This window comes from Propithecus coquereli, unplaced genomic scaffold, assembly GCF_000956105.1.
Source record: "Propithecus coquereli isolate 6110/MARCELLA unplaced genomic scaffold, Pcoq_1.0 Scaffold65, whole genome shotgun sequence".
NCBI lineage: Eukaryota > Metazoa > Chordata > Mammalia > Primates > Indriidae > Propithecus > Propithecus coquereli.
This window is the reverse complement of record NW_012152507.1, coordinates 4855523-4870353: the sequence shown is the minus strand read 5'-3', so window position 1 is coordinate 4870353 and position 14831 is coordinate 4855523. Positions and strand designations below refer to the sequence as shown.

The window sequence follows — 14831 nt, the reverse complement described above, 5'->3', positions numbered from 1 at the left end:
TGGGATATAGGTAAAGTAGTATTAGGGGAAAATTCATAGCTTTAAACACTAACGTCTGAAAAACAGAAATGCCTCAAATCAATAACCCAAGCTTCTACCTTTAGAAAGAAGAACAAGCTAAATGCAAAGAAAGTAGAAAAAAATGAATAATGAAAATTGTAACAAAAAAAATCAGTGAAACAAAAAAACAACACAATAAAGAAGATGAATGAAATAAAAGTTGATTTTTTTGAAAAGATCAGTAAAATTGACAAACTTTCATTAGCCTACACATGAATAAAAGAGAGAGGACCCAAATTACCAAAATCAGAAATGAAAGTAGGGGCATCACTATTGAGCAGATAGAAATTAAAAGGAGTGGAGAGGAATATCACAAGCAACTTTATACAAACAAATTAAGTAACTTAGATGATATGGGCAAATTCCTAGAAAAACAGAATTATTAAGACTGGCTCAAGAAGAAATTGAAAATCTGAATTGACCCATAACAAGAAAAGAAATTAAAATATTAATTAAAAAATCTTTCCATAAAGAAAAACCCAGGCCCAGTTGGCTTTACTAGTGAATACTATCAAACATTTAAACTAGAAATGATATTAGTCCTTCACAAACTCATCTAGAAAGTAGGAGAGGAGAGAACACTTTCTAATTAATTCGGTAAGATTAGTTACCCCAATACGAATGCTAGACAAAGACATCACAAGAAAACAAACAAAAACCTACAGGCCAGTTTCTCTAAGAACACAGATACAAAAGTCCTATACAAAATTTATCCAACCAAATATAGCAAATTAAAAGAATTATAAAATGGTCATGTGGGTTTTATCACAGGAATGCAGATTGAGTTAAATCCAAAAATCAGTTTATGTTCTGCACCAGCTGAATAGAATAAAGGACAAAACCTACATAATCATCTCAGAAAGAGGATTTGACAAAAATCGAACACATGACATATATTCATGATTAAAAACTCTCAACTAAGGAAATTTCCACAAACTAATAAAAATTATCTACCAAAACCATACCATACATCATATTTAATGTTGAAAGACTGAATACTTTCTCCCTAAGTTCAGGAAAGTAAAAATTTTCTCCATTCTCAGCACTTCTATTCAGTATTACATTGGAGATTTCAACTTGTGCAACATGGAAGGAAGAGAAGAAAGGAGGGAAAGATGGAGAAATTAAAGGCAGCCAGTCTAAGAGAAATTAAAAACATACCTCAATAAATAGAGACATTTCATGTCCATGGATCAGAAGATTCAGTATGATTAAGATGGCAGTTCTCCCTAGATGTATAAATATAATCCCTGTCTAATTACCAGTAGACTTTTTTGGAGAATTTGAGAAGTTGAAATGTAATGGAACTAGAATAGCGAAAACAATTTTGAAAAACAAGAACAAAATTAGAGGACTTACCATAGTCTGTTTCAAAACTTACTAAAGCCACAGCTATCAATGCAATGCAGTAATTGTACAAGGATAGATGTATAAATCAATGTAACAGAATTGAGAATATAGAAATAAACCTTTACATTTATGCTCAGTATTTCTCAACAAAGGTGACAACACAATTCAATGAGGAAAAGATAGACTTTAAATAAATGGGGCTGAGACAATTGGATATTCACATGCAACAAAATGTTTATCGCATGCTATTTATGAAATTAACTTAAAATATGTTATAGACCTATATGTAAGAGCCAAAACTGTAAAATATCTAAAAGAAAACATAGGAGAAAAACTTTGTGATGTTGGGGTAGGCAAACAGTTCTCAGATGTGACACCAAAAGCGTAACCCATAAAAGAAAAAAATGGAGGAATTGGATTTAATTAAAATTTTAAAATTTTGTGCTTTAAAATAGACTACTAAGTAAATGAAGAGATAAGCCACAGACTGAGAAAACATTTGCATTAATATATCATATATCTGATAAAGCACTTTGCATTAGGATTCTCCAGAGAAACAGAACCAACAGGATATGTGTAAATATATGAGAAGAGATTTATTATAGGAATTGGCTCATGTGATCATTGAGACTGAGAAGTTGCTGTCTGCAAGCTGGAGACCCAGGAAATCTAGTGGTATAATTCAGTCCTACTTTGAAGGCCAGTGGAGCCCATGACTAAGTCCAAGGGGGGAAGAATTGAAGGACAGAGAACTAGGAGCTCTGCTATATCTAAGGGCAGGAGATTATGAATGTCCCAGCTGGAGGAGAAGAGGAAATTCACCCTTTTTCCTTTTTTTGTTCTACTCAGTCTTCGGTGGAATGGATGATGCCCATCCACCCTGGGGAGAACAATCTGCCATACTCAGCCTACTGATTCAAATGCCAATGTCTCTGGAAACACCCTCACAGAAATACTGGCTACGTGTGTCTTACTTAATCCAGTCAAGTTGACACATAAAATTAAACATCACAGACTTGTATCCAGAATGTATAAAGAACTCTTATAACTCAATAATAAAACACAACTCAATTAATGAACGAGGAAGAGATCAGATTAGTTATTTCACTAAAGATATCTAAATGACTCATAAGGACATGAAAAGATGATCAACAATATACATTAAAACTATGATAAGACACCATCTCACACTCACTAGAATGGTTATAATAAAAATACATACAATAGCAAGTATTGGCAAGGATGTGGAAATTCATATATACATTTCTGGTTGGAACGTACAGTGGTACAGCCACTTTGGAGAACAGTTGAGCAGTTTCTCAAAAAGCTAAAGATAAACTCAACATACAACCTAGCAGTTCGATTCCTAGGAATCTACCAGAAAGAAATGAAAACATGTGGTCATACAAAAATCTATATGTGAATGTTCATGTAGCATTATTTATAATAGGAAAAAAACTGGAAATAATTTAAATGTCCATCAACTAGATCAACAAAATATGGTCTATTCTATACACAATGAAATATTATCCAGCAGTGAAAAGGAATGATGCATTCCTGGTACATGCTACCGTGTTGATGAACCTTGAAAACATATGGTTAGTGAAAGAAACCTGACATAAAAGACTGCAAAATGTATGATTCCATTTATCTGAAATATCCAGAAAAGTTGGGTTTATAGGGACAAAGTAGATTGGTAGTTGCCTGGAGGTGGGGATAGGAATACGGATTAAGTGTAAATAGGAAGAGGCAAGTTTTTGTGGTGATAATGTTCTAAAGTGAATTGTGGTGATATATTTGTGCAATTCTAGAAATTTTCTCTTTTAAAAGAATCATTCAATTATTACAAATTAGATAAATTTTAGAGTATATAAATTATACCTCAATAAACCTTTTTAAAAAATAGTTACCTTGTTTTTTGTGGTAGGAAGCACTGTGACAGCATGCTTATCTGAGGCCCTAGGCTTTGAATGTCATAATTAGTCCTGCCACCTATTTCCCACTGCTCTTAGTGTTAGTCAGTTGTATTCACTGGTATTTATATTTCATTAAGAGACCACAAAAACTTGGTCTTTTATTAAGCTGCATAAAAAAATCTTGATAGTTTCTCTTACCTTTATTCTACCCCATAAATAGACATCTACATAGTTTAGAATCCCCTTTCTACTTTTTACAAAGTATATGCAAACACATAAGTATAATATTTAAATTTATAATGTATAAACATTGTCTTTCAGAGATGACTGTTAAAATTGTTAAAGATATGTGAATAGAATTTGATATGCATTCCCCAGTTACCATAATTCCTTCTTTTTATATCAATAAACCAGTGAATTATTAATCATACTGTTATTAATCAAACTTTATAGAATCCGGATATTATAATAGCATTGTAAGGACAGCTTACCTAAATGAATAGAACATGTATAATAGACCCATGGCTAGTCCAGATCATTTGTTTAACCATGAATTTTAGATTGAAACATCTCTAGTATTCATTAGTCTAACATGAATAGAACTTTTCAGTATTATAGATTTCATTATGAATGAATAAGCACAGATAAGTCATGATTTATTGTTGTGATATAATTAATCTTAAGTTTAAATTGATTCTACATTGAATTCTTTTTCTTACAGGCGTATTTCATTAGCTAGTCCACGTCAACTTTTTAAAGCTTCTAATATGACCCAGCGATGGCAGCACAGAGAGATTTCAAATTTTGAGTACTTGATGTTTCTCAACACGATAGCAGGTAATCTAAGTCCACACATTAACTTGTTTCAAACAATAAATTCTTAATTGTGACATGGTTAGATTATTTTGAGTAGTAGTGTAAGTAGCTTATTTTTATTGCCGTTATTACTACTAGAATACCTTATCAGAAGTAATTTGATAATAGAGTTTCCAGTTTTGCATATGAAGAATTGGCTACTTGAGAGAAATTAAAAATGGGTATAAAAACTCTTTTATAAAAAAGAGAAAAGGAGATTTTACAATTATTTCATATAGTAGGAATGTACTCCCCTTGTGGAATAGTGCAAATGAAGAACCACATAAAATCTTAAGAACCTGTTAATAGCTTAGTTAGAAATGTGTTAATGATGAAACAATAAAACACAACATAGAAAAAAGAAAACTGTGGGTAAAATATTAAGTAATGAAAATCTAAAAACCAAATGGCACTGCATAAGGTCTGTAATCATGCAATTTCATTGAAAATCACCCATTGAAACTATTTACTTTGAGTTTAGAAATGTGTCATTACTTTTCATTTGTGACAACTAGAATAAACAAAACAGAATATATATGCAAGACACTTGAGATTCAGTTCAACAAACCGATGTTGAGCTGAAAGGCACAAAGGAGATACGAAGAGAGTAAGGCATGTTGCTTACTCTTAGAGACATTATTTTAAGTACAAATGTTAGTATTTACATGAAGCTAGAGTAAAGCAGTTTATAGAGTCAATAAAAGAAATTCAAAGTGCTGTGGTGATTAAAAGGGCAGAGAGAGAGAGGGAAATTATATTCACACAGTTGGTGGGAATAAGGAGAAAACGAAGGATTTGAATGGTCATATAAGGATGGATATTACTTTGGCTAACAGAGGAGGTGACTTAGAAGTCATTCCAAGTAAAACTGAAAGCATAAGCAAACATACAAAGATGGGAAAATATAAACTATACAAAGAAAACAATTAATGGTATAGTTTGTGCCTGAATGTATATACTATATATGTGGCATGTACATAAATTATATATTCATAAAGACATACTGATAAGAAATGAGAATGTTAGTATGGAAGATTTCCTGTCAGTTTGAGGAATTAGCAGTCAGTTCATGGGGAAGCTTTTGAATGTTTTTGAGCATGTAAGTGATATTAGTACCGTATGAAAAATTAACTTGGATATAATATGTAAGATAAATTTGAGTGATGGGAGATGCGGCAGAGAGCAATGTTAGGAAGCAATTACATAATAAAAAGTAATGAGGGCCTGCATTAAAGAGGTGACAGTGGGAATTAAAAGGAAGGATCAATTATGTAAGAATTCACAAGGCACCAACCATTTGATATGCAGCTGACTGAATGTAGGGGGTAAACAAAAAGAAAGTGTCAGAAAAGACTTCCAGGCTTCTGGCCTGAATCATTTGGAAAATGGTGGTCCCATTAATGGAAAAAGAAGTCAGAAAATTTGATCTAGGGAAAGGTGATGATTATACTGTGCTTATAAGGCATTCAAGTTAAGAAAGAGTTTTTGAAAGTGTAGGTCAAAGAGGTATTCAGAAATTAGAGATTGGATGTTGGATTTTGTCTTCACTGAGAGGAAATCACCAAGAAAGATGAGATCACCAAGACAGATAATAGAGAGAGCAGTGAGGTAAGGTCAAGGGAATGCTCTTGTTTATGAGAAGAAAGAAGGAAAGTTAGTAAAGAAGAAAAAAGAATGAATGATCCTAGAATTTATAGATATAGGGGGAGAACTGAGGTTAATCAAATGTCTCAAGAGGCAAGGGGAAAGAGAGAAGGCGTTTTTCACCCGCATCAAATGTTATAGAGTGGTAAGGGAGAATTCAAAATGAGTACAGGGCACACCTTTGGGTTTGGCATTCTGGAACTTACTGGTTACTTCACGGGGGTTCATTTTTAAAGCAGACAAAAATGGTTGATTATAAGGAGATGAAATGGGAACTGTAGATATAGATTATAATTTTCTTAAACATGTTAGTTATTAAAGAGAGGATGGGTTAAGGCAGAAGGGAGAAACCATGGAAGAGGGAGAGGATGAGTAATAATTCAAGTTATGAGAGAGATAGGTTCAAGAACTCAGATAAAGGAATTACTCTTAACAAAGAAAAAAGACCCTGTAAGAAAAAGAAGAAAGAGAATGGGGGTATTATAAAGAATTGGAAGTTGAGGGGCTCACATTAAAAGGTCTAAATTTCATCGGTTAGGAAGAAGTTCATCTCGTAGTCAGCTGAGGAAAAGAAATGAAGAAAATGTGAACAGTTATGTTGAATTAGTGCAATTATATAACTAGTGCCTGAAAGGATTTTTAAGTAGTAGTGAGAGACAGGAAACGTATATAACAAGTTTAATGGTCATATTTTGCATGTAGTAAATCAATTAACCCATATTGATTGAATACATAGTAATGGTTATGGAGCAAACTTTATGAAATGATCTACCATGAAATAGCTTTTATTGTGCCTACAATGACTTTACATATATCATCTGTATATTCTTTTTAAAAAATAGAATCAATACTTTGTTTTGATTGGTTTTTATGTACATTAGAGGGTAGAGTTAAGTCTCATTTAACATTTCTTTTACACTATTGTCTTTGCCACATATAGGTTCTCATGATATCATGACACAGTTCCCAAATGGCAGTCGGTAGGCATTCAATAACTATATATTGAGTTTAATTTAATTAAAAATCTAATCACACTGAGCAGATGTATACTTTTCTTTTTTAAGGAACAATAAATTTTTGATTATTTCAGACTGATGTAAATAGACGTGACAAGATGAGGATTTTACTGTTTACTAACATTTAAATTGGAGATGGAAATAAGGGAAAAGGAGGAATCATAAAAGACTATTTTTTTTTTTTTTGCGTTTGCAGCGAAACAGAGAATTTATTTTAAAAGAGATTCATTTTCAAATTTCAGAAAGGAGATTGAAAGCATGCCCCAATGGTCACGAGGGATGTGTGTGCCTTATCTTTCTCTCATCAACAGTTCTTTTTTTTCCTGGGTGGAGATTTTTAAATCTCAAGACTTCCTCTGATATGTGTGAATTGATTTGAAGGCAAATAGGGTTAAATATCAGGAGGTTTAAAATTCATCCACTTGACAAATATTTATTGCGTCCCCACTGTAGGCAGACATTGTTCTAAGTCCTGGGGATAAAGGAGCAAACAAAACAGACAAAAACCTCTGCAAATAACAAACAAGATACTAAGACTACATATTGGGTACACATAGAATACACAGAGAAACCAGCAAGGGCACATATAGGGTTAAGACTGGTAAGAAATTTCTGGTTTAAATTTGCCCTTGTTAGGAAAGGCAAATGCTTACTGGAACATGCTAAAAAATATTCAGAGAAGTCCTGCTTAACACAATCTTGCTAACCCCCAGTCAACAGAATATTCAAATGCTTGTTTGATCAATGAAAACTACGATAGTAATTAGCATGCATTTACTGATTTCCTTCACACTGCAGCATTTACATTGTTTCAGTTAATATATAACTTACATATAGTAAAATACATAAATCTTAAGCATGTAGCTTGATAATTTTCGTAAATGTATGCACCCCCATAAGCACCTCCCAGAGAAAGCAGGATGGTTGACTTCCAGCTCTCACCGTCCCCTCTTGCCATTCCTCACCCGGTCACCCACAGAGGTCATCATTATTCTGACCTCTCTCACCACGGATGAGTCCTGCCTCATAAAAGACTATTTTTGCTGCTAAGTTTGGTTATTTTTCCTTGGAGAAATTAAAATTATTGACAGAAATATGCAATGACTTAATTTCCTCTGAATTAAAATTGTCCTTGTTGTTAATGTTTTGTAAGATTGTTTCCAGATTGGTCAAAAAAGAACTATGTTACCCTAATAGGCCCCAAGCCCAAGATAGAGTAAAATAAAAAGTTGAAAAATCAGACAATGAAAAAGGCTTACATACCAAGAGTCTGTGTAGAGAACTACTTTAATATTCAGCTATATACTGATACGACATCAGTATAAGTTTGATAAGAAAAAGGGAGATAATAGAATACAGTAAGAAAGGAATTCAAACAATATTAATCTATTTGTGTTCCTTATGTTTTAGCCATGAAAGTCTCTTCATATTAAATCTAACTAAAACTATGTTACAGATTAGTAAGTAGGAACTGGGATTCAATACCAGTATTTTGACTCCAAACAATGATCTCATCCACTATGCTAACTCACTAAAGTGGTGATATCCAGAAAACCACTGTACACATGTAGAAGGACTACCTTATTCTTTACTTTAATTTGTATTTTTAATAAATCTGAGTATGTCATGAATGTCATTAGTTTAGAAGAACATGTTGGCAGCGTTTAGGGGTGGGAGAAGCAACACTGATAATGCTGTGCATTATGTTCAGAGGATCATAGAATTTGAAAACTGCCATAGAAATTACAGAGTTATTTGGCACAATATCCTCATTTTGCAGATGACTAGTGAAGGTCTACAGGAGATAATTCACTTAAACTTAGTGAGTTAGTTGATTGGTTGGTTAGTTAGTGGCAGAGAAAGGATTCTGATTTTGAAAAACACTAGGAGAATTGCAAATTGTTTTCTAAAGTCTTAATAAAGACTATTTCATTTGGAACAGCCTTTCAAGTGATAAAAAACAGGCAAGTGTAGTTTAAAAGAGCATAAACTTTGAGACCAGATAATCTGGATTTGAATATGGTTCAACTTTTACTAGTTGTGTGATTTGGGACAAGTTGCCTAACCTTTTGTGCCTCAATTTTTTCATCTATAAAATGGGGGTGTCACTGATTTCATAGGATTATTATGAGGATTAAGTGAGATAAAGTATGCATACTGAGGACAGTGTCTGGCACTCAAAAATTGTTAGTTTTTATATTTAGTAAATTATATTTCCTAATTTATGTATCATTTCATTTTTTTCCCCTACCAGGACGGAGTTACAACGACTTAAATCAGTATCCAGTGTTTCCCTGGGTCATCACTAATTATGAATCAGAAGAACTGGATCTTACCTTGCCCAGCAACTTTAGAGATTTGTCCAAGGTAATTTCTCAGTAATCATTTGAAATATAATTGTCTTGAATATAAAAATAAATTTGATTATATTTAGTTATTTTCATATAACTTTAAAAAAGCTTTTAAATATTTTTGCAGCTTTAATATAGTTGTCTTTTTAATGTATTTCCGGTATTCTCAAATTTAAAATTAAAACATTTAAAGTGCATGATAAACTTGATGACAACTAATAATACTGCATTATGTTCATTTTTCCATATACATTCAAGAAGACATTATCCCCAAATGTCAACAACTTCTAAGGTTGTTAATATTTGATAAAACATATGAAGAAAATCATAGGCAGTACTCATATAAAGACACTATTCCAAGTCTCCTGATTTCCCGTTACTTCTTGCCCTTCTTTGATCCATTTCTCACCGACACAAAATGGTTTCTTTTTAATTCTAATATTGAATTATATAACTCCCTAAACCTTTCTTATCATTGAATGCAGAATAAATCTTTCCCAATTCAGAGCCTTGCCTCTCCAACTTTAATGTTTTGTTTCTTTACTTTGTGAGTGCCTGACTCTCATCCTTTAGATCAGCGGTCCCCAACCTTTTTGGCACCAGGGACCAGTTTCATGGAAGACAGTTTTTCCATGGACGATGAGGGTGGGGTAGGGGGGCATGGTGAGTGATGGAGAGTGGGTGTAAATACAGACGTAAATACAGACGAAGCAAAGCCACTCTCCATCACTCCCCATTCCCCCGCTTCCCCCTCCTGCCTGCCTCATCTCCTGCTATGCGGCCCGGTTTCTAGCAGGCCACGGACTGGTACGGGTCCTCTGCCCAGGGGTTGGGGACCGCAGTGATAAGGGATTAATATCCAGAATATATAGACAACTCCTAAGACTCAACAAAAATTAAAAAATGGGTAAAGAACTTGAATAGGTATTTCTCCAAAGAAGATATACAAATGGCCAATGAAAACACGAAAAGATGCTCAATATCACTGATTATTAGGGAAATGTGAGTCTCAAAAAGATATCATTTCACAGCCATTAGGATGGCTGTTATTGAAAACAAACAAATTCAGAAAATAATAGGTGTTGATGTGGATGTGGAGAATTGGAACTCTCCTGTACTGCTGATGGGAATGTATAGTAGTTCAGCTGACATGGAAAGCAATATCGCAGTTCCTCAAAAAACTAAAAGTAGAATTACCATATAATCCAGCAGTTCCACTCCTGGGTATATATATCCAAGATATGTACCCAGGGATATTGAACAAATTGAAATTGAAAACAGGGATATGAACAGATACTTGTATACCGATGTTCAGATTTGTAGCAGTATTACTCATAGCAGCCAAAGGTAGAAAACAACCCAAATATCTATTGACAGATAAATGGATAAACAAAATGTGGTATATACTTAAAATGGCCTTAAAAATTAAGGAAACTCTGACCTCAAATAACCTTGAAGATATGCTAAGTAAAATAAGCCACTAACAAAAGGGCAAATACTGTATGATTCCACTCAGGCACTTAGAGTAGTTGAATTCATGGAAACAGAAAGTAGAATTATGGTTGCCGGGGTCTGGGGTGAGGGGAAATCGGGAGTTATGTTTAATAGGTAGAGAGTTTCAGGTTTGCAAGAGGAAAAAAGTTCGGGGATGGATAGTGGAGATGACTGCTCAACAGTGTGAATGTACTTAATGCTGCTGAGGCTGTATTTCTCTCTCCTGCCATCCTTGTACCTGAACTTAAAAATGGTTAAAATGATAAATTTTACGTTATGTATATTTTACCACCATTAAAAAAAAAGAAGCCAGCAAGGAAAAAAAAATCTTAGCAAACTGGAGGCAATTAGAGCTTTGAAAAAATGTCATGTGTTTCTGTTCTTGCTTCTCTGCGATCACCTTAAGAACATGCCCAAAACATTCCCAGATTAACCTGCTAGAGGGATGTGACTCATATGGAGGCAGCTGTCCCAGCTGAGGCCATCCTAAACAAGCCAGTCCTCAGCTGACCTGCCAGCTTAGCACAAACGAACGAATCAGTCCAACTAAGAGCAGCCAAGCCTGGCCCGGAGCAGAATTTCCCAGTTGACCCCTTGACTGTGAGAAATAATAAACTGTTGTTGTTTAAAAAACAAATAAATAAGTAAAAAGGAAAGCCTTATTCACATATATGTAAGCCTTACTTACATATAAGTATTGTACTTATTCTAAGACCCCATAGTATTTCACTGGAATCTATAGAGCTAATAAATGTAGGTTTAATAAATGAAGACCATATTAGTTTGACTTGTGTAATGAGCCATGCAGTAGGTCAATAATAAAAAGTGGACAGATCCTTAATCCTCAGGCTATTACATCCTCTCTCTCTGTTGTAAGAATTTTATGTACATAAAAGTAAAAATTTCATTTTTAATGAATTTGTTAGAATATAAAATTTGCTTCACAAACTGAATGACATTTAAATAAATACCCATTCTAGAGTTCTAGAATTACTTCCCTTTTTTAGAACTGAATCCTTCGGTCTGAACTTCTATTTAAGCACCTAGCTTATTAAGTTTTTTGCGCTTTGGATGATTTTTTTGGAAATCTTAAAGATGCAGTGGGTAGTAAGATGGATTGTGGGCTTGGCCCCTGGTTCTGTCTTGGTGGAATAGCAACTAATAGTGATAAATGGGAAGCTATTTGCATATGTCTTCTAAGGCTGTATTTCTCTCTTTTGCCATCCTCATACAGGAACATAATCTCCCATAAGCTTTTTACCTCCTCCTACCACCACTCTTTCTTGCCAACTGCCTCCATTCTCTAACCCTTCTCTTTGTTCTCTATCCCACTAAAAACCCAGAAGAAAGCCTCCAAGACAATTTTGTTATGTAGGCCATATGCTTTTTTTTAATTATAAGTATTCATTGAAATAATATCATAAAATGCTATTGTACATTATTTGCCAGCTAAGGGAATCCTTCATTAAAATTGAATTTTATTTGTATGTTACAACTGTTCCTAAGGAACTTGCCAAATACTTTTGTTGGGTGGGTAAAGTATTATTTTATCTAATGCCTTTGTAACTTCTCTTCTGGATATGATAAATACAGCTATTTTTATGCCCCACTAGATGATCAATAGTAATTTTGCTTCTTTATTCGTTACATCAAAAGTAAGAAGGGGGAGCAGCAAAACAAAAACAAAACAGTTGCTTTCATTAGTCTTTATCCAAATATGTCTATATCCACTAAACAAAGACATAAAAAATAGCATTTATGTGATTTTTGTGTTTTTAATTGTGGAGGCATCCATTTTTCTATTTCAAGAGATTTTGTGAAATATTTGTACTTTTAGCTGAAGAAGGTATATTTATAAAGAGTGCTTTCAACAAGAACTGAAGGGCACACAATTGAATAGTGAACAGTAGAGTAATTAATAGGTCTGGGAAGAAGTGGGAAGCTCTAACACTCAACCCACATATCTTATAACTAATAGCTCCTTTCCTATAAAGCAGCAGTAGTTCGAATGCTGCAAAAGTCATTCAGGTTCATGAAAATGGAATTCTACTAGTACTGATTGCTTTCATTAAATATTGATAAAATAAGTGAGTTTAGAATTAACTGCATTATTTTAATTGAAATAATCAAGCACATCAGATATTTGAAAATTGTACTTTGCATATATAAAATAGTGGTGATTACTTAGTAAAAGTATCTCATTTCTTTTAGTATTAAGGCCTGCTGAAATGTTTACAATGTGATTCAATTTTCAATTATTTGTTTATACACACTTTAAGGAATATATCTCATACATAAATGAGCTATCTCTGTTCAAATAATGATTATAATAGAATTGTATTAAGATTTGTCCCATAGTATACATTTTGCAAACATTACTATTTGTTTAAATAAACTTGTGAAATCCTAGAAAACATTGTGTGCAAAGCTTAATTTAGAACATAAACAGATCTTATCCCCATTCTTAAGTGGATAATATAGCCTGACTGGCTTTAAAGTGTATTGAATTATTTATGCATATTTATGTCCATTTAATTTCTCCAAAGCAGATTTTCAGAGAAGTTGTAGTAGCTTTGATACAAAGCTACAATTTTATTTGGTAATCTCTTCAATGTTGCACAGGGAATTTTCTTTCTGAAACTGGATTAATGTAGTCAACAACCCTTCTTTTGTATTATTTTTCTGATCATTTTTTCAGAAAAGAAAAAATCTGAATAGAACTGTAAAAATGTCTTCTTGAAATATGAACTTTTATGTACAATATCTCTTTATAATCATTGCAAATTAGCATTGTCGGTATTTTGAGAAGTTCAAATCTAGTTTGAGAAGCTGATGAAAATTAAATGTTTTCTTACATTGAGAAAGCTCTCATTTGGCATAATGGTTTAATTTAGTCTTTCAAAGCTGAAAAAAAGTAGGGATCGGTTTTGAAGTTGATTTTTCCCCCCTACTTTCCCAGTTGTTTCATCAGTAGTCTGAAATTCTGACTGATGAGAAGACAGATCTAACCATGCATGGAATTTGGAGTGACATTAATCCATATTTTATAAATACACATTGATTTTATATTTTGACAGCCTCCTTGGAAGAGATAAGAATCAACATTTGCTTTTTGTCTTTTCTTTATAAGAAATTATAATCAGGGCAGGAATATATTTACAAAATGTCACACCATAAAAACAAATTATGATGGCTGGACATTTCAGTACCAGACTTCCTTTGTAGATTAGGAAGATCTCTTTTGCAACTGTGATTTACTTTTTTTCTTTACTCTGCTTTCGAGAGTGATTATGTAAACCAGTTTTTTAAGAGAGGAAAACCAAGACAATTTGAGGCAATCATTTTTCTTCTAATTGATCGCCATAGTTATCTTAGAATATATACGATGTATTTATACCATAATCTGCATACCTATTCCAAAAAAAATTGTATGTTCTTAGATTGAAGTACAGCTGATAACCATTCACTTGAAAATCAAAACTCAATCATCTTGGCTATGGAATTCAGAAGGCAGGAACATCTCACTTTATCATTAACAAATATTTATTGGACTCTTTCTATATGCCAGGCTTTTGTCTACATATCTGACATGTGTTAATCCCTTTAAACCTCACAGAAACCCTTTAAGTAGGTAACATCATTATTGTCCTTCACAGAGGCAGAAACTTAGGTAACATGAGGTTAAAGTTGTAAAACCAGAATTTGAACACCAAGCCAGTGGTTTTCAAACTGCAGCTCACAACTGTACTTTTTTAAAAAAAAGAATACAATAGCATAACATAAAAAAAATCATGTATGACTCTTCTGCTCAAGTTGTATGGGAGTGTGTACATGTGTACATGTGTGTACTGGATCCTGATTTAAAGTAACATTTCTTCCTATCAGTTTTGGCCCAGGAAGTTTGAGAGACTGCAACATGCTGCATTGTCTTCTTTGGCACCAGTTGCTCAGTCTGTTTTAATGTTATTTTATCAAGTCACCTTCCACCTCTCATGCAGACATACCTGGTAGAACACAACTAACATTCTATTACTTAAAAAAGAAAAGCTTTTTTTTTTTTTTTTTCAAATTGCGTACTCTTGTTGTCTTTGTCCTGTGTTATGCTCCAAGCTTTTTTGATTAATCCTGTTTTACAAAAAAGCTCT

General features: G+C 33.3%; 1 protein-coding gene across 1 annotated transcript in view; it reads left to right on the top strand.

The window, feature by feature from the left end:
• The window catches only part of LOC105822942 (lipopolysaccharide-responsive and beige-like anchor protein), a 587311-nt gene that overhangs the window by 371928 nt on the left and 200552 nt on the right, over window positions 1-14831 (top strand). Inside the window, exon 19 of the mRNA XM_012660015.1 lies at window positions 9096-9208. Within this exon, the coding sequence (XP_012515469.1) occupies window positions 9096-9208 (113 nt within the window). The remainder of the gene's footprint in view (window positions 1-9095; window positions 9209-14831) is intronic.